The following is a 22,829-nucleotide window of genomic DNA, read 5'->3' as shown; positions in this document are numbered from 1 at the left end:
CTAATAAACATACACAGACGAAGCTCTCACTTCTTCGAAGAATCTGAACACAAAGTTTCATATATTGATCCTTGTTACTGACGGCAACTGACCTTACTGACGTTACTGATGGCTATGCACGGCGTGCGACAAACAGGACAAGTACATCTATGTGACAAAAACGGGATATCATTCAACAAAACTAAATTATCGAAATAAAAATGCCTAAATATGTATATAAAAAAATTCTCAAGGAATTGTGGTAGATTGCCTAGCTACGGCAGGAAAGTAATTCTTCTTTGCTTCTTCATGATACTCCAGGATTTAAATGTTCACAGTGCAAAGTGTTTGTGGGTTTGAAGAGTACAACTTTCATTGTTCCCATTTATTGTTAGTATAGCTCCAAAAACAATGCGCTCCTGGCTTTCGTGAGCAAGTACCAAACACCAGTCTTGGGTCATATATTTACCTTTAACTGGCAGCTCAACAATATTGTTCGCCCACTGCATTTTACTTACTTCTTGAAGAAACGTTTTCATATTTCCTTTTGCATGTATTAGAGCATTATGAAAATGAAATAAAGCAAAAAAAAATTAGGTCGAGTCCTTCGTATCGCGCCAGTGAAGGGGTGAGCATGTCGACAACGTTTTCTTACTACGTTCAAAAATTGTTTCAGGGCCCTTTATGCGAAAACATGAATTTCGATGGCTTGGAGGGGGAGGGTGCGAAGAACTTAGGGATGCAGGAATGACGCCAGCAGCACGCATGTTAACACCTTAATTGCGATTATAGCTGGAGGTTCACCGCACTGATTACTTGGGTAGGTAGAGAAGCCCACTTGCAGGTTTTGCATATCTCCTGTGGCGACAGCACTTGTGTCCCAGCTGTCTGTCGGCGCAAGTATTTTTCCAGGAAGCGGGAAATGCCTCATCTTTTCGAGCGGGAACCTGCATAACGAAATAATCAATCGCACCGAGATGTGTGCGCGCTCAAGAATGGGATAGAAAGGCAAAACACCAAGCAGTATTCAACAGTCTTGGAAATCACCGCGGGCGTGACGCATTTGGCGCCTAAGCGACAAGCGAGAGGGGGCGCTCCGGGTCGCCGGCTACGCTGAATCCCCCATATTGAACGCCGCCGGCTAAGAACGGTAGAAGCATAAGGTAGCTCGTTTCATGCACGCATACACAACAGCGCTGTACGTACACTGCGTTTCTTCGTGTGCCTTACGAAATGGAATCTCAGAACCCGCAGTTTGCAGATCGGGCACGTGAAGGAGCGTGACTCGATGCGCAATATTTTCGCAAATCCTTCTCCCACACTGCATGCGGTACGACCGATGCGAGCACCTTTGAGAAAAATAATAATAAGCACCCTGAGGGCGTCGCCGGTTTCTTCGCCGTTTAGCTCTGAGCCGCGGTAAACGCCTCCGGGTTGGGAAAGTGTCAACCGCATTCGTCGGAGTGCGATTTCCTCCTTGTCGAGACGGTATTGAATTTGGGTACGCTACTCGGTACAAAGCACGACAATTCAGAAGAAAAAGACACTGCGGCAGAACTTAGCACCGCGAACTCTCGAAGTGTGCGACAGCATAATTAGATTGCGACGACTCGACAGCTGCGCGCGTCCTTGGACCCTCATTTATAAAATTTACGTTTCCATATCTCCTCTAAACTTCCGATTTCGGACTCACTGTGACGCCGCTCGCATACGCTGAAAACTACTCGCGTTTTCGTTTATATCAATGTGGGTGACGTTCACCTATAATGCTATAAAGAAATGCGTGATCGATAACGGAACCCAACTTCCGTCCTCTAGGGCAGCAACCCGATGCTCTTACATTAGGCCACGATCGCACGCACGATTCTCTCTTGCCAAAGTTGCGCTGTGAAACGTCGGGAGCATGCATCCCGTGCCAGTTCCTTGCTTTCTTTCCTCATGTCAGCTAGCACTTTGAAACGCTGTGCTAGATTGCACTACCTTCGGGATTGGCCCACATATTTCAAGCTGTACTATCTTCGCGATCGGCCCATATTTTTCGTCGGGACGGATACCTACAAGGTGGCTACGGTCGATTTATGGTGCTATCGCACACGAAAATATCATGCGCAATAAGTGTTGTGCTTACCCTTGGGCCAAAGAACTGAGGTCAGGTAACAAGCAAGCTTTTTGAGGGTTTCTATATCGAGCGCGCCAAAAAGAAGGAAGCTGTCTTCCAGGTCGCCAGAGCTATAGATGCCTCCTTTCCTTGACGGAATGAATGGGAACACGCCCTAATTCTATCGTATTCCATAAAATTCCTCCACCTGACAATCCATCACGATTCAAAATGGTGGATGGCAGCGCTACGCCTCGACTGAAGCTGTGCATGAATGCTCACTACGCTTCAATGACACTGAGTGGCGATTCGGGAGCGACCCTTTTGTAACCATGTGGTTCTAAGCCTCTCTCCTCTAGCGCTGACGCAAACGTGCGTTTTTCAACAAGGTATCGGTCACATGAATCACTGATGACTGCTACAGTGAAAGCGCTCACTTTTTCACACAGAGGGACGGCGCTATGTTTCTCTCGTGAAGTCGATAAAGTGCTTCGACACGACTCGATACACCTTTGTTAGCGCAAGGCTATGGAAAAATTTACTTGTTTGTGAACAAAGGCGCAATGTACAGGCAAGAAGAGCAGGCGCCTCCTCTTGTTCTCCTCAGCTAATTGCCTTAAACGATAATATTTGCCAAGTCACTCCGGAAATCTGGTTGTTAGTACCGCAAATTGCGCCGTTATAGTTTGTCAATCATTTCTCTATTCTTGGTTTCCTTGCCTGCGTTGAATCTGACGGCAGCAGCTCCCGCCTCTTAGTGATGTTACGCTCTGCATGTTATTGGTACATGCGCCTCCGTTCGAGCATGGCCAACGTGTTTCCGTGTTGGATGATCTGGCTACGCTTTCTCCGAGACTTCGGCAGATTCTGCGCTCTCTTTTATTAAAAGTTTGGCAGCATGTTACACTCCTGTAACACGTGAAGGAGAAAGCCTGCTGCAGATTTGGTAATGCGCCATCTCGGATTGTCGAGTTTCTGCTTTCGCAGTTAGCCTTCTTCGGTACGTTTCCGACACTTAGCCGCGGCTTCGCGCGCCCGTATGGCGGGGACAGACTCGCGCCAACGATGTTTCTCTTCAACTTTATGTTGCATTTTCTCAGCAGGGGATTGAAACGTATGCTGCTCTGTGTGTTGTATGGGCGATTTCAATGCATGTACGTACTGTTCGCTTCACTTTACTCAGCGCTTGTAGCCTCAGCCTCATGGGGTATGATCCATTGCATGTTTCAGAAGGTCACGCGTTTTTTTTTTTTTTTTTACCGCTCGAGTAGACTCCGCGTTTCCGTACGTTGTAAGCGTGCATGATTCCAATGAATGTATTCGCTGTACGCTTCACTTTGCTTAGGGCTTATAAAGCGATCAGCCATTGCATTTTTTGCTTCCTTATGGGGGCGGGGGGGGGGCGATGAGTAATTGCTGATAATGATAGTTTTTGTACCATTTGACTTCACGACGCGTTTTTTTTTCAAGGCCATCGGCCGTATGATTCACGTAAGCTTTTCACCTTCCAAGTATTATTCCATTAGCTATAACTCTCAGCGCCTTCTATACATGGCGGCAAAACTAAAAGCCTGTCTGCAGCCAGAACCAGCACAATGTATGACGTCACAAAACTGAACGCCGTGGCTACATGATTAAGAGCTAGCGGTGGCACGACAATCGCCAGAAGGACATTGTTGCTGCTCCGCCATACCTGGTTTGAAAAACCTTAGGGGACGATGTGTTTTTATTTCAACCTCCTGACGTCAAATTTGCGTAACCGCCGACGCAAGCATCGGCGGTCACCCGCCGGGTTCTCTGAACAGACTAATCAAACGCTCTCCTCGTTCATAGGAGGTCACTTTTGTTTGCTTGAAAAACGAATAACATTGCCTACACTGAGCGGCTTGTCGTATCTAATTGGCTGACAAGAGGCGAGGCGCACGCTCAAGTGGAGAGGGATTCGATAGGGCCGAGCCACTGCACTGAAAATCGATAACCGGATGAAGAGGGTGGTGCCGGCGTCTGCTATTGGTCCACTTTCCCTTACTTAGCTTGCGGTGGCTCGTAGACAATCGCGGCGGCATGCTAATCAAGCATAAGAATGACGCTAAAACGGATCCTCAGCAAAGGAGAGTTGGCAGAACGAGGTTGTAAACGGGCCGAAAGTGCTCAAAAATATTACACGGCCACGTAGAAAGTTTTATTACACGCAAATAAACCCATGCTCTTCGACAGGTGCGAGTAGCCAGTGCCTGAGCGATCGGTGGCAGCCATCTTTTATTCCTTTCGGAACGGTGCAGCCTGCGGCTATTCAGAAGAAAATTCAGTTTTGTTCGGCATATTAATGCATCTTTATCGCGTAGACGTCACTTTGACGCGGTGAGTTTTTGCGGTTTTGTGACGTCGCGTGAGAGGCAGGTGAAGTGGGCACAGTTCGAAAACTTTTGACCAATGGCCGAGGGCTAATAGCGAAGAGGCGTCGAATCAGAAATAAATATTTTTCTTTTGTTCGGTCAAATCATGCATAATCCGTGTGTACACGTTCTATCAGATGGGGAGCTATCGCGGTTTTCGTGACATCGCGTGACAGACAGGTGAAAGGGGGGTGGTCCAAAAAGGTTTTGACCAATCGCGGAAGGCTGATCGCAAAATTGGAATAGAAAAGTTTGGAACAGTTTTACGTTATAGCGCCCCAGATTTGAGCCTGAGTACAGAATAGATGCTCGGTTTTCATATAGAAGGCGAATTTAATGCTAGCATCTTGTCTGTCTTTATTTCTTAACTCTTTCGTATTTTTCTTCTAGGTATAATGACTTGTTTAAGTACCCTTTTGTAGATCTCTCTATAGTCCTTATTGATTTTATTGGCTAAATTTTTGTACCCGTCAGCTCTTTTGTAAACAGTCGCCAGTTTTCTCATCTATCGCAGCTAATAAAGATGAAGAAACCAGAGAGATACACTGCGCATTTTGTTTGTTGCTACCTAGTCTCGCGAAGTAAAAAGAATTTTACGTTTAGAGTTAATTATTCGTTGGCCCTCCATATTCGTTCGCTTAATAAAGACCAATGTCGCGAATTTTAGCATATAACGCTTTAGAAATAGGCTGTCCACACACATGTCGAATACACAGACAAACTTCGCTTATTCGTGGCAGCACAGTCTGGTGTTCGCACGACACTGAAGGCGACTGTCGCATTTGGAAGCCCGAGTATAGCCGCATGGCAACGATCGCTGAGCCTTTCAACACGGAGCCGCCTTACAGATCCGCCATTCAGTACGGACGCGACGAGTGTTGCCAGAACACTACTCATTCTGAATATCTCCTATTGTGAGTTCTGCGTGTCAGGCAGATTTAGTAGGCTTGATTGTGCGCGCTTGAATCGGATCCACCTCAGTGTCAGTAGAGGTGTTAAGGCGAGATAAAGGCGAGGACACCACCGCGTGCGTCTTCACGACCTCGTCTCTGTCGCGCATTTGCGTATATTTTGTAAGAACTACCCTAAGCCTCAGTACTACAGGTAGCTGGATTTATCTTTCACTGATCACTTTTCATCTAAAATTATGCGATAGGTTATTCAAATTCCACTGTAACAAACATATGTTCGAGAGCGTTTGTTTGCGTAAGTAGTATTTGCTCGCATTCCACTTCGAGGACTGACTTAAGGAGCTCTTTAATCCACCATCGCGGTGCGCTTCTTGAATTAGATTGTTTTCAGATCTCCTGGGAGCGCTGGGGCTGCCTGGCGCGTGTCAAAACTGCCTTTGAGTTACTTTTTTTTTTCGTGAACCAGGCGTTATTCTTCTATAGTGTGGTAGTGTTTATTCTGTTCGTTAACCTCTTAATTCCTGACGATGTATACTTGTCTCTGTACGCGCGAGCGCGAGTGTCGATGAGCGTATTTAGTACTTTTCGTATTCGACTTCTCTTGCCTTATGTTTCTCGTTCTCTTCGCATTACTAGTTCTTCCGCCTTTTAAACTCTCCTCCTACTAATGTGATTCGGTCTGCTGGGAGTTCGGCTAGGCTAGCTTCGCAAGCTCTCGTTATAGTCTTTCTCTCGCTCTCTCTCGAACAAGTAATTCGCCTTGTTTCATGGAACAATGGGCGTTAAAAAACACGCGTCCACGTGACTTTGCGTCCGTTTCTCTGTGACTACGCAATGGAGGCACCCGAGCCAATTCGCCCTGAAAAACAAGTTTTACAAACTTGGATGCTCTAAGAGAAAGCAATGTTAGGCCGGGAACTCTCGAGGGACACTACACCTAACCTATGGCCGATCGAGAACAGCGATAGCAATAGCTACAGCCACGTGAAGTTGAGCGCGCTATAAAAGCCAACGTACCTACACGCGACGCAGAGCGCTACTCACTCCCTTGAGAGGAAAAGCGGCAGGAATAATACAAATTTCACTGTTTTCGTATAGATGAAACGCGCGCAGTAGGCTTACCCACGGCGACCCAAAGTTTGCGAAAACCGCCTAATTCAAGCTATTCTTTCTACTACTTCCCTCTGGTGGCTCTGAAGCTTCAGAAGCGAGCCTGTAGCTAGTCGCCTTTTGTTTTCTTCTTATTCTTTCGCTCGCCCCTGAAAGTCAATGACAGCAATGTAGCTTTAGTTACGAGCAAAAACGCTCTAGTCTGCTCGAGACGACCGCTAACAGCTTTCCTCTGTTCCAGCGCATGAGCGAAGAGGACTAACCAGGCTGGAAACCCTCCGTCGGCTCTAACGCGACCAACCCTGCGTAACAAGAGCCATCTTTGTGGTCTTTCGGCGCTCGCGAACCCAGCCTTTTAGAAGCCAGGCAACAGTGCATCTCAGCTTCCCATTCCCGGTTAAAAAAATAAATAAAAAAAGGTACTCTCTCTCTCCGTTCCAACGGTTTTGTTATCTTTCCTTTGGCACGGCGCTCTATTGCTTTCCTTTATACGTCGGCTACAGCTTGCGAATGATATCCACTACAAAGCACGGAATAAAGATAAGACCCCCGGGGCGTATGTAAACGCGATGGCGGTCGCGGAAGCTTAGTCAATAAAGCCTCCGGCCCCGCCCCCGCCCGTCTCTCGCTTTTTGCTAGTTGTGCGCAGTGATATCCAGGGTTCAATCTCTAATTGCGCCGTGCTGCTTTTGACTCACTCCCCAAGCTAAGCTCATCTGTACTGCACTCTCTACGTTAACACACACGCTCGCTCGCAAAAATAATAAAAATAAAACAGAAAGCCTATATCCTCCTCTTCTGCGTCCTTCTGTACTTCTAATTTTTGGCTTATTCACTTCGTTCGTCTAACGAGCCACTCTCTCTGGATCTCATCCGGCCGGCCACGCTAATTAGGTGGACTCTCAGCGGCTAAGTGCGCTCATTATGAGGGCGCTATTAGCGAGCCTGAAAGCTCTCGCTGTGGTGCTGCAGAGCCGAAATACGCGGGCAAGTAATGTATGCCTGTGCTATCAAGAAGGAATTGGTGCGCGCCGTCGAGAGGACGGTGTTAATCTGCGCTTCACGAACGCACTTTCGACTGGGAGACGTGCAAGAGCGTTGCTCGGAGGCCGATGTCCGAGGGCCTCCTTAAACAGCCGTCTACGTTATCGAACGGTGATGCTCTTCCAGAGGCACGGAGGCAAAAAAAAAAAAAAATTGCATGGCACGGCCGAGCGGCAACTCCTGGCTTGAACGTTCTCTCGCTGATCACAAAATCACCGGTTCGAACGATGTCCCAATTTTAACATTACTGATTTCTTAATGGTTTCTTTTACTATGATATCGGGGCATGATGAAGGGCGAACAACACTTCGTCTGATAAACCCGGAACCTGACACTATGACATTTTATCGTAGCCAAGTGTGGATTGGGGATGATAATCCAATTACATAAATTAACCATTCGATCGATCATAGAAACAACGGAGCCATCAATCAGTCATGGATAAATAAAATACTTATGTTATTTCCGACTATTTCTACCAAGAGGGTGGCGGATAAAATCTGCCAGTCCGCAGCTTTGCGAGCCAGCAAACCGCGTTACATTGATCGACAGATCCACAGAGGATATTCATAAGGCTTTGTGCAACGGCCGACAACGATGGGCGCCTCCGCCATCTTGACTTCAGCGCACTCGTGCGGTGTCTGCTAGCGGCTGCGTTAGGAGAGGCTGAGTCGTGCTAAGCGGCAGTCGTTGTGGGAGCTATCGGGCCAAGAAAGTCCAACAGTTGCCTTCGACGTCCAGCGGCCACTGCACCTCTGCGCGCTGCCATGAATCGACGAGAGCACGCTGACAGGCTATTGCTCCCCTAAAGGTCCATCCGGACAGCAGCAGCAATATGCGCACTTCTTCGAAACTGAAACTTACACCCAGCCTTCTGCTGTTAATTGCGCGTTGTTGAGCGGATGGCGTCTCGCAAGTTCGCCTTACAACACACTGCTTCGTGTCATTTACCTCCGCGATTATAAACGCGCGCCTCATAGGCGTATTGCGAGCGGCAGTAATGCCTCTCGTAGAAAGAACATTGTTATTTCTTTGAACGACGGTGTCCAGCTTTCCTCCGTTCCCGTCTTAAGCCGCAGACGTCTCTGTATGCGCTTCGCGATCGTGTGTGTGTTTGGTCCGTTTTCGAACAATGGAAAATGTTTTCAAACGGTACGCGATCCCATATATCACATGCGCGCATTTGTAACTGCATACAATGAGAGTACGAGTATATACGTACTTCTCTTTCCATTGCACACTCGTTGCTTACAACAAACGGTGAACATAACTTATGTCGCGCAGATCTAATATACGTTGACGTGATTACTGAAGCCACTTCTGTCGCACGTACATCTTCTGTTATTCTTTTCCGTTTATATATATATTCGGCGTGTTCAGCGCAGAAGGTTGTTTGTTTGCGTGGACTTGCAAGCGAAGGACGAGCACTTCGCGGAATAATTAGCCTCTCGTGTTTTGGAGATCACACCGCACGCTGCATCAGCTAGCCCGGTTTTTTCCGTATCAGCTCAACGGCGCGTGCCGCACGTCAGCAGGCGACCGGTGGAAGGCGAGTGCATACGTGTGTCTGAAAGCACACTTTGCACGACGGAAGCTTGAATGGGGCCTTTACGACGGGTAGTGCGGCGTTACTGGAGGTAGGTGCATGTGCTTCTCCTAATGGAATAACGAGGCTGCTGCAGTCAACTCCTGCCTTCTAGTTTAGAAGAGCGTGTTATTGGGCGAGTTGGTGCATTAAAAAAAAGTAAACTTAAACTGCGCGAACTAACAACCGCAGAGAGTAGTTGTGTCATGCTCTCTCTCTCGTATATATACACACACACACACACACACACATATATATATATATATATATATATATATATATATATATATATATATATATATATATATATATATATATATATATATATATCACATGCCACTAATTTCATTCAAATAAATCGAGGGATTGTCTCATCGAGGCATCGTAGCCTTCTACATGTGTTCGAACAGGCTCCGTCGAAGTTGCACCCCCACCGAGCTACGAGAGGCTCGTGCGCTTCAAATTAGGTAGAAAGCACCAGCGTCATCGCCACTGCACGCGTGCACGCGCCGTTCTCGCGAGCGGGACGAAGAGGACGCCATGGGACGCTGCCTTCGAGAACAAGGGCTGCTCCTGCTGCTGGTCGCGGCCGCCCAGGAGCCCCACGGCGCCGCCGCGAGACGAGCCGCCGCCGGCCGGGCCGACCTGGCGGCGGTCAGCTGGCTGCGTCCTCCGGCCGAGTTCGTGGTGCCGTGCTCCGTGCGCGCGCGGGGCTTCGACGCCGACCAGCAGGCGGACGTGGTCAGGGCGCACAACGAGTACCGCAGCCTCGTCGCCAAGGGGGAACTGCACGGCTTCCAACCCGCGGCGGACATGTGCGAGACGACGTGGGACCCGGGTGAGCGATGCCGTGTGTACGCGCGCCTCACAGTGAGGTATTGTGTTCGCCTCGCTGGTCGCCGAGCGCAGTTTGCGTGAAGTGTCTCCGTGTCTTATGTGCTCTCAGTGAAAGCCTCGCCGTGCTTTACCTGACTGTCACTGCATCGTTCGTATCGTAAATGTCCGGGTGTGTTTACCCCCGCGAACCCCGAACACCTTTCCACATTAGAAAAAAATTTGAGCACTTCATTCGGATTTATTTCTTACCATCGAGAGCACATTCCTAAAAAAAAAAAAAGAATATTGTACTGTTATTTCAGTAAAGATTATCAGAACTGCAACTGTTAATTAGTCATTAAATTGGTGAACTATACACAACTAAAATGTCACCTTGCATATTAAAAACGCTACAATGAGCTTCGCGTAAGATGTCCCGCGCTAAACCATAATTTTTGGGCATCCATCTCAGCGTGGCACACATATTACGTTCATCTGCCTGTAACTATTTGCGCTATAAATCAAGGGATGCGGATTCAACGGTGACCTTCAGGGATCACTGTGACCGACCAACCGATTGCATTGATAACTTTCTAATTGAGGTTTTACATCCCAAGTCTAAACTTAGGTGAGAAATGTCTGTCGCTCAAAGATGCTGTTTGTGCCGAGGTTGAGAGAATCACTCAGGCCTATTGTTGGCCACGGCACGTGTGCAGACCTGGCGGAAGTGGCGCAGTCGTACGTGGAACAGTGCGCGCCGCAGAGTGAGGTCGTGCAGGCACGCAACTTCATCGAGCAGGGCCAGAACCTGTGCCTCCAGAAGCTGCCGGACACCGCCAACGACACGGGATTCGAAGCCTGCGTCGCCGGCTGGTTCAGCGAACATGCCGGCTGCTCCAAAGGCATCATTGAGTCGTACAGGAACGCCAGTGGCGGCGACGAAACCTCCTGCGAACATTTTACCCAGGTGGGAGTCAGCGCCCTTGTTAGACGGGCAGGTTTAGTGTTTCGTCAAAGGGGCGTTGGAGAGGAATATTGGAAGCGAGGCCGCGTTAGTAAAGCATACATGTCTGTAATAGCAAAAACGCCGCGTTCTTTGCTAGAGCGAATCTCGATGAGCCAGAAAATGCGGTTATAGAAGATGGTGACTTCGACACATTGAAATTCCGGCACCATCTCCAGTGGCGATCTGGTACATTTTTTTTTTTTACAGCATCGCTTTAGTGTGCAGTTTATATTGTTAATTGATATGTGAGCATCACATGGCGTTTTAAGGGAAGCAGAATCAACCTAGCAACTTCCGAAAACTGTACAGTTCTAAAGCGGGAGGCATACAGTATTAAAGCTTTTCAAGTTCAACCCGTCATAGGGACGTCGTGGTCACGGGTCAGTTGGATTGATTGTTTGGAGGGACACTAACGATAATATTAGATTGAGCTAAACTTCTGGATTTCGCACCGTAGACACCACTTAGGTCAGTAAAATCGTGAAAGAAGGCTCCGGTACGTTATAACGAACACCACACGAAAGACGAGCGGTGCCTCCTACTCGAACCTGCCGCACCAGGCGTCCAGGACGACATGAATTTTGAAAGTGTTCGTCGGAGAACTACTGTCTGTAAATGGAGGAGTATAAGGCACTGTACGTCTTTTAGTAATGCCGATTTAGAAACTATTGTGGCGCGTGGCCAGTAAGTACTTACGGTGGCTGTCCTCATCGGTTCAGCTCGTCTGGTCCCGGAGTCAGTACGTCGGCTGCGGCTTCGCGCTAGTCGAGTCCAGCGACGGCGTGACGAGGAACCTGTACGCCTGCAACTACGACGAGCCGGGCAACCATCCGGGCACGGCCGTCTACGTACCGGGCCCCACGTGCTCGTCCTGCCCCAAATACACGACCTGCGTCGCCGAGCTGGGCTTGTGCCGCGCCGACCAGCTGACCGCCCAAAAGCCGGTCGAGGACATGGGAGCTCCCGAAGGCCCAAGGAGGGGCCGCGGCGACGTCACCGTCTCGTCCCGCCAGACTTTGACGTTGGCGATGTCTTCGTCCGTGCTGGTGGCGCTGGTCCGCGCGACACTACTCTCGTGAGAGGGCTGCATAGCGGTCACTCCAAACACGAGCCCAGTGACCGCGGCGCGGCTGTGAACATTGCCCACGCAAGTGGTCACTGTTGCGCCGCGTATTGCGGTGGAACGCCTATTTCTTCCGCGAACTGATGTTATAAGACCGTTTCTGATGGCAGAAGGCTTCTTTTCAAGCTCTTCCTGCTTTTTATATATGCGCGTAAATAAAAGTCGTTTTGTATGGTATTTCTTTGTAGCAGCGATATCATTTCAAACAGGCTGCAGACGGCTATACTAAAGTTCCCTTCTCTTACGCGCATACTCGGCACCATTTTAACTGGCAAATTGCAAGCACCAAGAATAACGACCGACTTTTCTGCTCGCTGAAGAAAATTCCACCCTCGAGGATGGACTGGATGTCGAAACTCTCTTCTGGCATCCTTACCTTCTCTGAAAAATTTTGAAAATCGGTGCATTCGTTAGCAGAACACCATTATTTTATTTCTCACCGTGTCTTTCCCTTTTTGCCACTGGCTTCAGTTAAGTTGCTTCAGGCCAGTGCTGTTTTATAGATCAGCTGACAATCGTCAGCGAATCTTGGCGCATCGGCCAAACATGGTTCTGCAGGCGCATGTTCCTTCTGACATAACTTCGGGGCCGGCGCAATATTATGCGCTACACGTCTTGCGCTGTTACATGCAGTATCGGGTGGAATTCGCAGGAGCATGCGAAGTAATCTAATATCGATAAGAGAGGGGGAAGCGGTGCACTACAGTCGACAACTACTTTCTCGTCTCCTCTCTCTCCTGCCTTTCAAATCTCCCTGCTAGCGTCGCTTAAATTGTTCCACCTTAGCGCTGATTGATAGATGAACTGAACTGCATCGAGGAAAGTGGTATCAGCCTATCAGAGCAGCTAGAGGCGCTACTGCACTCTTAGGTGCTGTGTTATTAAGGGTTGTTGCGTCGGAAGAATGGTGGGGAAGTATCACCTAGGAATACATTTTAAAGGTTTTGTCTAGGGGGACAAAAAGAAAAAAAAAAGAAGGAAGTAACACTTCCGACGTGATTATAAGGCCCACAGTTTGAAACTAGGTGTCTGTGTGATGGCATAACTTTATTTGGAATCCGGCGATTGGGAGGCCCGGCCCTGGGGCCGTCTAGATGGCCACTGAGAGCTGCTGCTCCCGTACGGCCTCCATGGCTCGCTGGACGGCCCAGAGTTGGTCTTGTGAATCTACCTTGCTCGGTGCTCGACGTTTCTTTCTTTGTCTTGTTTTTTTCATAAACCTCTCGGAAAAGTGTACACGATTGCTTCTGTTGACGCCCTAGGACAGTGATAGAATCAAAGATATCGCTGTAAAAATAAAACTTAACGTGCATTTCGGCGAAGCGTACGTTTAGAACAAAGCGCCATTCCAAGAAAAAACAAGGAAAAAGAAAGAAAACACCCTTTAAAATCAGTGCATTAGTCAGCTTACTATGGGTGTGAGAAGGTGAGTTATATGCACGAGAAAACACTCTTAAGGGTGCAGCTTTCTTTAGTGTGTAGTTGCCACTGCGGAGGGCGCCTAGTGATAGAACATCATCGAGCCGGCTCGCGGCGCCGTTCGTTCCGCGAATAATAGCGCTTCACTGAAATGGCGTCCTGTGCAGCCGTGTTCTTGTAACGAAACAAGTTCGCTAAGATGGAGAGCACAGTTTTCCTCCGCGCATGCCAGAAGCAGACGTCTGCGAACTTGTGCCGAAGTCAGTCTGTTAATTACCATCATCATCACCGCAAGTACCATCATCACCAATGTCGCAGCAGGGCGAAAGCTTTTTCTTCGGGGATCTCCATTTAACTATGCCTTCCATCAGCTGACTCTCCCCCTCCTCCACCACCATAATCCTTTAAATTTCTCGACAGCGTTCCCGTCCTTCGACGCCCATCCTGTATTTCCAATAGACTCGCCGGCTGTCTGCTTTTTGCACATTATGTGCGTGCGCGCTGCTTTAGTATATTGTTCTCCAACATAGAAGGTCAGCTAAGCCCGTTTATCTTCTATTCCGTATATCGACGTCTTCCTCTAACTTTCTGGGAATTTCCAGCCGCACAATATACAAATGGAAAAGCCATACTCAAGATGCCCACACCGATCCTCCAGCTAAACTCTTGGGAAGGATGGATCGCAGCCCGACGGTCTGTCGAGACGAGAGGTCAGAAATTCTTAGCCACCGTAGTCAAAGAAATACTTGACGACGAAGACCGTGTAGTCACGGCCTCAGTGCGGCCATACTCTGATGCTAATCTTCCCCAAACTCGGGTGGCAAATTTCCGTAGATTTCCCCAGATTTGTATGAAATGTGGTGTGGTTCTTCAGCTCGTGAATATTATTTCAGTAATTATTATTGTTAGCATTGTGCAAATGACTGCAAACGATATTGTTTAAGTTAATTTCTAAGCTTGTCTTAAAATGAAGTGAACTAGGGTGGTTGCTTGGGCTAATTGGTAATTCATGATCAAAAATAACGTACAGCGCGAAGGACAAGGACAGCGACAGCAGTGTATTTCGTCTGTCGCTGTCCTTGTCCTTCGCGCTGTACGTTATTTTTGTCTTAAAACTTTATTTAATGAAGTTACCGGACTCAACCTGAAATCACGACCTCTTGCTTGAAGCCATCGACAGACGGCGTTAGCGCATCTATACTTTGAAGATCGCTTTGCACCTAGCGCATACAGCAACATGCCAAGATTACACGGAACCTTATTCGAATTGTAAGTAAAATTTATGCCAGACCTGCCTTACGGAATGTAACAGTGTCAAAACAGTGCGCCACTTCACGACAACAATGTAAAAGATGTGAATAGTGCGTCTTTTTTTTTTTCTTGCCATTTGCTGACGTGGCACCACCACCTAGACTCACTTATACGTAATTTGCAGCAACGAACAAAAATGCGCTTCTAATATATATCTTTCTTCCAAAGCAAAATTTGTCCAAACACATCACCGCTAGGACTCTGTCCAAGGTTGCTCTGGCAATGGGCGGTTGGCCGTAAATATTAGTTTACGCGTACATAGTAGGCTGCTCAGCGCCACGACCGCATTGTCGTGCTTGGTATTAGGTTTATGTGTCCGCTTACGCAAAGATGTGCCCATGCTGCTTTGTGGAATGCTCCCGCATTCGTTTAGTTCGTCATTTACAGATAAATATTTCATTCAGAACGCGCAGACGTCGACAGCAGAGCTAGAGATCTGAACCGCAAAGATGCAGTAGCAGAACGTCATCAAATGATACGGGGCATCCACACCCCGCCATTTACTTGGCGAGATGTACTGCGCTGCTGCACGATCAAGTCATACTTCGCATGCTAATGCGAAGCTAGTTTGAGGTGACTGAAATTAAAACGCGCGGTCACGTGAGCAGTTTCTCCGTTTCAATATCCTACACTCTAAGAAAATCCCGGGGAAAACGGGAGTAACTGCGCCGTTAGTCCTAAAAAGGGCGCTTTCGTCCCTCAAAGGACTAACTGCATGAATGTGCGGGCCGTGTGCAAATTTCGGAGAGTAAGTGTTTAGTCCCTGCTCGGAAAGAGAGCAATGGGAGGACGAACGGCAACAGTTACTCCCCAGGCACTTCGCTCTTTTCGTCCGTGTCATGGAGCGATGCGGCGAAAACGGTATTGTCTATAAATCGTGAATGGTTCGAAGTTCGTGCATTGTCTATTGAACTACATGCAAAGCAGCACCTTGCCTCTTCGTGAGAAAATTACGTGAAACTTACAACTGGAATGTGAAGAGGCATGCCCTTCGTGCGCACCCCATATTTGAGCGATACACATTAAACGCGCAAGTCACTGATAGACGGCTAGATTTTCTTGGTCTATAGTACCTAAGTTCCTTCCGTTCCAAGGAGGTTGCGAACTGAAGCGATGTGTAGGTCAAACGGCACGCGCTAAGCGACAGAGAAATTGCCCTTCTCTGTCGTCTTCGGTGCCCCGTTTGAGCTCGCTACACGTATACATGGCGTAGTGCCTCAGTTTAAATCACCCTAAAAATACTCGGGCTGATTTCTTTTCGCAGTCGCTTATGGTTGCAAGTACACTCAACGTTAGACTCTGGCTGCATAGCTTGCACAAAATACAGTCACTTTTATATTGCCGCACTTGCGTTCCCATGGTTAACCTTGTCGAAATAGCCCGTCTTGACAAGCAAGTGGCGCGGTGAAGTGGTTAGAGTACTTGACTTGTGAGCGAGAGGACGTGAGTTCGAATCCTGCTGTCTGGCACGTTTTTTTTTTCAGCTCATTAATTTTTGTATTAGGGTATAAATGCCTATTTTAATTAATTACACCTTTGCGGAGCATCGGAACGAATTACAGTTACTCCCTTGAGGACCATCGGGCAGGGGCAACTGTTAGTCCCCGAAGGAGTAAGCGCATGGGGAGTAACAGTTCATCCCATGTCAGTTCGTCCCCAAAAGGACTAATGGTTGTGGCAAATCAGTTAGTCCCCAAAAGGACTAACCTCCCTACCCCTTTTAGTCCTTTTTTTCTTAGAGTGTATAGTGCGAAAATTTGCCAGATTTAAACATCGTTTCATATTTTCCTAAACAAGGCTTAAAATCCCCAGAGCTAGGGAATGTTTTCTGCAGTTGGCAGCACTGCAAGGCCCGAATAATCGGAGTTCTAATAAACGTTTATTCCCTTTCTCTGTTAACATAAGGCCCACAATTTCTGTGTGCGCGCGTGCGTGCGAGCGCGCCAGCGCGCGGTCCTTCCTCTTTGCAAGTTTATTTGTTATTCAACGAATTTTGGCCCATTAGGCTGGTATTTGTAGAGCGTACTTATCGTACGCTTTTTTCCTTTTAAGGGTAACTCTAAGCTAACTGACATTTTACTTAGATACTTTGTTACCGCAAAACAACGATCCGGGGCTTCGCGATGCTGTGTATTCTTACAAATGATCTGCCTTGCCTACGTGCTGGCCACCGCCTAATTCTGCCTGCTTGTGTGGTACTGCATACCAATTACGCAAATCATTTAATATGGTTGAATCTGCGTTGTTTGACAACGAAGCAAACTTTGTTTATCGCGGACCAGAAAATATTTCTTTTATTTTTCAATTCTCTTTGCAAAACAAAACACATTCGGCAGTGCGGACATGCAATATCTCAGTGATACCAAGAATTCAAGCGAGAAATCTAAATTAAGTATTCTTTTTTTCGCGTATAAACACATAGTTGGCCAGGAGGTAACTGGTTTCCACAAGCACAGTGTAGTCACAAAGGTGTTTAGAAAGTGACCTCACTTTCGCCGAAGCAAAGAACAAAGCTTTGTTCTCCAGCGGCTCAGGTTATTTCGTATTCGCTGACGTGGCGCCTCCCTTGATGGGTTGAACAATTACCTAGTCAAGCGAAGATCCTGAAGAGGCGGGCAGGAGAATGGCCTTCGGCATCCCCCATCTTAACGGCCGCCAAGGTGCTGTCAATTCTGTGCGACCAAGCCAGCACCGTTGACTGGCCTATAACGTTTTTGTGTCAAAGCGACATGTCGCTGACTTTGTTCGTGCCCTTCACGATTGTTGACAGAACAAATTAAGCTTTAAGCACAGGTAGTAAGGAATTTGTCGTTGTTTCGGTGAGGAATTAGAAGCAACAGTGTAAGTCTAGGTAAGTCATAATTCCCGAACAAATATATAGCAACAGTGGGCACTTACATGCCTTAGCATTACATTTATGGTCATCGTACACTGTAAGAGATATTACAACACTGTCTAACGGACACGGTTCTGTTGTTGTTCTTGTTTTCCTGCGTTGGTAACATTTACGTAGCCTGTACCTGATGTTGCTAATGTTTGGTACAAGTTAGCTGAAAGACCCTGTATTCCTTAAGCACAAACAGAATAGTTGGAGTGATCAGCCAGGTGGTTTCCGTCACAGAAACAGCACTTCTCGTCGAACATCAGAGTAACTGTGACGGCGACTTCTCATTCTGCACAACAACGCCAGCGTTGATGCACATTCAGTCACCAGCGATATGGCCAAATCCATGAAGGAATCCGACATGGAAGAGCCCGCGGTGTTTGTGGGTAGGCGGAAAACGAGGAGCCACGGCTCTAAGTGCGATGCATTATCACAGCCTACCAGCATACATTCGAGTAAGAAGAGGGTAAGAATAACTAGAATGCTCTGTCGTGCTTCAAGCTTCGCCTGCACTACTGCCATTGGCTTAAATGAGGCTTTAAATTGCACATTTATAACTGCATCACGTTTAGAAACTAGCTTTAAATCGAGCTCGTGTAATCACACATATAATAGAATAGAATAGAATAGAATAGCTTTATTTCCATCTACTTGATGGAGGAGGCTGCAAGTAAAAGCTGCTACAGTAAGCAGCTTGACGAGGCCCGCAGCCCCCTCTACAGAATATTCGGCAACAGCATACATGCAAGCACATATGCATCATACATACATATATACACATACACATATACATATGTATACATACATATACACATACTCATATATACTCTCATGAACCCACATACTCGCATTTACACATGCACACCCATATCCATACAGAGCCACTGGTGACAAAACCAAAAATACTTAGAGTAGCTTGTGTGGTTCTCGTGGCGAATACAAATGAGACAAGAATACGCCGCTGAACATTATATACACACATATATATACACATACACATGCATTCATATACCCGTATATGCATACACACTCGTATGCACACCTACACACACACACATATACAGAAGCATATATACACACTTTATATACATACTAGCCGAGAGGATGTACACTGAACCAGTAATTTAAAAATCATGCATATACAAGTCTCTCAGTTGTTGGGCCGTTATTTGGGTGATATCAACGCCTAGATTATTATATTTATTTAGAAGCTTTGGCATTGTGTGTGACAGCTTTTCCCTTAAGTAATTTGTTCTGGGTGTGACCACCCGCCATATCTCTTTATGACGGGTAACATAAAATTTGTCATTAAGTTCAAGGTTAGAAAGTTCTCGTAGAAAGGAGCAGTTCAGTTTTGCTTCCCGCCTAAATGCAGTTGTTAACTTGTACTGGTATAACTTTAACACAGAAATTATGTTGGCTTCCTGAAATAAGTTTATAGTATGGGAGTTGTAGGGGACATTGAAGAGTAGCCGAACAAACTTCTTTTGCAAGACAAGTAGTTTATGCAAATTAACAAAGGTAGTTGTACCCCATACCAATAAGCAATAATAGAGGTACGAATAAAAAAGTGAGTTATAAATGAGAAGTTTAACTTTAAACGGCAATAGTGATTTACATTTCCACGTCATGCCAATGACCCTAGATAACTGGATTGTGACTGCGTCAATGTGTTCGTCCCAGAGCATATTACTCGAAAACGTTACGCCGAGAGTTCTCATACTAGTAACCATTTCTATCGTTTTTTCTCCGTACATAATGTTAATATTTGAATTCACTGGCTTATTTTTAGGCCTAAAGAGCACAGCTTTGGTTTTGTTTGTATTTATTTCTAATTGGTTCATTATTGACCAGTCCCTCAGCTTAGAGAGCATGAGGTTCGTTTCATATTCTATATCTGTGCAGTTTGTTCCTGAAACAAATATACTGGCGTCATCAGCATACAGGACATATTTCGCGTTTAGGTAAATATTAGTTACATCATTGATATAGGCGTTAAAAAGAAGGGGCCCCAAGACACTTCCCTGCGGAACTCCTTTTGAAATAGGCTTCATACTTGAACAATGCATATCTATCTGAACAAATTGCTGTCTGCTTGCTAGGTAAGATTTAATTAGTGCTAAAGAATGACCTCGAATGCCATAGCTATGAAGTTTTTCAATCAATGTTAAATGGTGAATATTATCAAATGCTTTGCTAAAATCCACATAGACGCCAAGCACAAGCCTTCTTTCTTCGAACTGGGATAAGATGAATTCCTTTTGTTCCAACAGTGCATATTCGGTGGACTTAAGCTTTCTGAAGCCGAATTGGGCAGGTGATATTATATTGTTCTTCTCGAAAAAATTATTAAATTGGCGATGTAAGATTTTTTCCAGGCCCTTAGAAAAGATGGGCAATATGGATATAGGCCTATAATTTTGGATATCATTTCTGTCTCCCTTTTTAAATAAAACACTCACTTTAGCGATTTGCATTCTTTTCGGAAAAGTTGCACTGGATAGACATAAATTAATAATATATGTAAGGTACGGTGTGACAATATCTAACACGTACTTTATCGGTCTAATTTGCATGCCTTCATAATCACACGAGGAACTATTTCGCAGTGACGTGAAAGCAGAGAAAACTTCATGTTCAGAGACAGGCTCAAGAAATAATGAGAAGGGGCTAGCTACAGGCTTCAACTTAAGCAATGTCCTAGATGAACTGTTTTGATTGTTGCTAACAAAGTGATCATTAAACATAGTGGCGAGAGGGATGCCAGATATCTCATTGCCATTTATGCTCAGTTTTTCTATACGAGAATGCGATTTATTACGATTAAGGACAGTATTTAACCTTTTCCATAAGAAGTCAGGTTTTGGTGCAGAGCACTCAAATTCAGACTGAATGTGTCGCACTCTGCTTAGTTTTATTTCTTTGTTCAGTTTATTTCGATAAGTTTTGAATTGTTTCAGTGTATCTGGGTCCTTATTTTGAATAAATTTATGATACAATTCGTTTTTGCGATGTATTTTTGCAAGCAGTTCAGGCGTTATCCAAGGTTTACGAATTTTTTTGCCTGAGGTAATTCTTTTTTCAGGAAAGTGGTACTTGTATATACCAGAAATTATATCTATGAACTTTGTATATGCCTCTTCAGCGTTCTCGATTTGACCGATAACTTCCAAGTCACAGGTTAACATCTGAGTTCTAAAAGCTTCAAGGTTGGCTGCTGTGATTGGCTGATAAGTGAAGCATCTCACATCCCTCCTTTCTCGAAAACTATGTTTAGGTATCATAATAAATATTGGAAGGTGGTCGCTTATGTCGTATGATAGCACACCGGCGGTTATGCTGTCGTTTTGCATATTTGTTATGAATAAGTCGAGTAGAGTTTCACTGCTGTCTGTAATTCGGGTTGGCGAAGCAATCAGATTTTCAAAACCATATGACGTTATTATAGTGATCATTTCTTTCTGGTACGTGGAATTTACAGACAGATCTATGTTAAAATCACCACCAGATATCAAGAACAAGTTATTCTCGGAAACAAAACGGAGAAACTGCTCATAGAAACAGAAAAAGCTAGGAAGGCTGCCATTTGGGGGCCTATAACAAACAGAGAACACGTATTTGCCAGCACGTGCCGTAAGTATTTCGAAGTCGTCACATACACTACAGAACGATGGAAGCAATTCGCAATTCATTGCATCTTTCAATAGCAACATAACACCGCCCCCTCGACGATTTGGACGATTTAAAAAATAACAGTGATAAGGAGCCAAGGTAAGTTCGTCGCGGTCATCTTTGAACCACGTCTCAGTGACCATGACGGCGTCGAACAAAAAGGAAAAACTGGAGATGAAATCCACGATATCTGTTAGTTTAGTGCAGAGCGAGCGCGCATTCAAGTGCAGGCATTTCAAGGAATTGCTATGTTCAGTTATACCAGCTGCATCTAATTCTTGCGGAAGAAAATATCTGTGTTGTGTCATACTGGACATTTAACAAAGCAATGTGCAATCATCAAAGCACAAACTAAGCGGGAAGGTCCTGTGCATTTCGTATCACAAGTGCTCGGTCGCCATCTGCCCGCCTCAGAAATACCTTGCCATTTCGGTGCCACGCGTAACGGTACCCTTTTTCTTTGGCCCATTCTTTCACCATACCAAGTAAGCGCCTGTTGTGACTGGTCAAGTTTTCTAGTACAAAGATACTGGAGTTACTTTCCTTCAATTTATGTCTGTGCACAAACCACTGATCTCGAGCCATTTGCCTTGTGAACCTAACGATCACTCCGGGGATCTTGCCAGGCCTTGCTGGAAGGCGATGTATGGCACTAACGTCTAGTTCCGTAAGTTCGGGAACCTCCATCATGTTAGCAACACTGTTCACTTTGTTTAGAAGATTTTCTTGCTCAGAGACAGGAATTCCATGAAATTCTAAATTTTGCCTTCGATTCCTCCATTCCAGTTCATGTAGCTCCAGTTGTACTTGAACAGTCTCACCAGCTGTGTCTTTGGATTCTTGTTCTAGCATGTCAACTCTTTTCCGAAGTTCCTTTGTTTCCCGCTCTTGTGTGGCCACCCGTTCAAGAACTTCGTCGTATTTCTCAGACATCATTTGAACTGATTCTTCAATTTTGGATACTGTTTCTTTAAGGGGCATAAGTTCGTCAAGCTTTCGGTTAATGCTAAGCAACAGGGATCTGATTTCCGTAATCTCATCGTCACTGGTTGCAACTTTTTGGCCCTCTTTCGCGTTCTTCGAGCCCTTACAGGTGAGACACGACCATTTTTGTCTAGCAGACGCTGATTTGCTCTTGTACTGCTTTTCTGTGAGGCCAGAGCAATCTCCCACGTGAAATCGGTGCTCGCAGTCTGCGCATACTATCACTGCCTCAGTAGGTTCAAACTCGGCCCCGCAGGAAAAGCAACAAATTTCTTTCGTTGTCATTGCTACGTATGCAACTTAATACATTTCTACAAAAATACAACAAGAAGGAAGGGCATAGAGGCAGACATGTAACACATAAGCACTGGTAGTAGTCTAATGGCAGCGGCAGCAGCAGCAATAGTATATACTCAGAAGACAGCCGTACAGAAAGGTACCAACCTGCAAAAAGCAGAGCACAGGCTTAGATTCGGTGTTTCCCTGCCGCT

General features: G+C 46.1%; 1 protein-coding gene across 1 annotated transcript in view; it reads left to right on the top strand.

Moving 5' to 3' along the window:
- Window positions 1-9,624: 9,624 nt before the first annotated feature.
- LOC142576316 (uncharacterized) overlaps window positions 9,625-22,829 on the top strand; it is a 30,430-nt gene continuing 17,225 nt past the window's right edge. The window contains exons 1-2 of the mRNA XM_075686395.1: window positions 9,625-9,961; window positions 10,656-10,906. Of these exons, the coding sequence (XP_075542510.1) occupies window positions 9,664-9,961; window positions 10,656-10,906 (549 nt within the window). The 5' untranslated portion in view covers window positions 9,625-9,663. The remainder of the gene's footprint in view (window positions 9,962-10,655; window positions 10,907-22,829) is intronic.

This window comes from Dermacentor variabilis, chromosome 3, assembly GCF_050947875.1.
Source record: "Dermacentor variabilis isolate Ectoservices chromosome 3, ASM5094787v1, whole genome shotgun sequence".
NCBI lineage: Eukaryota > Metazoa > Arthropoda > Arachnida > Ixodida > Ixodidae > Dermacentor > Dermacentor variabilis.
This window is presented reverse-complemented; position numbering and strand designations above follow the sequence as displayed.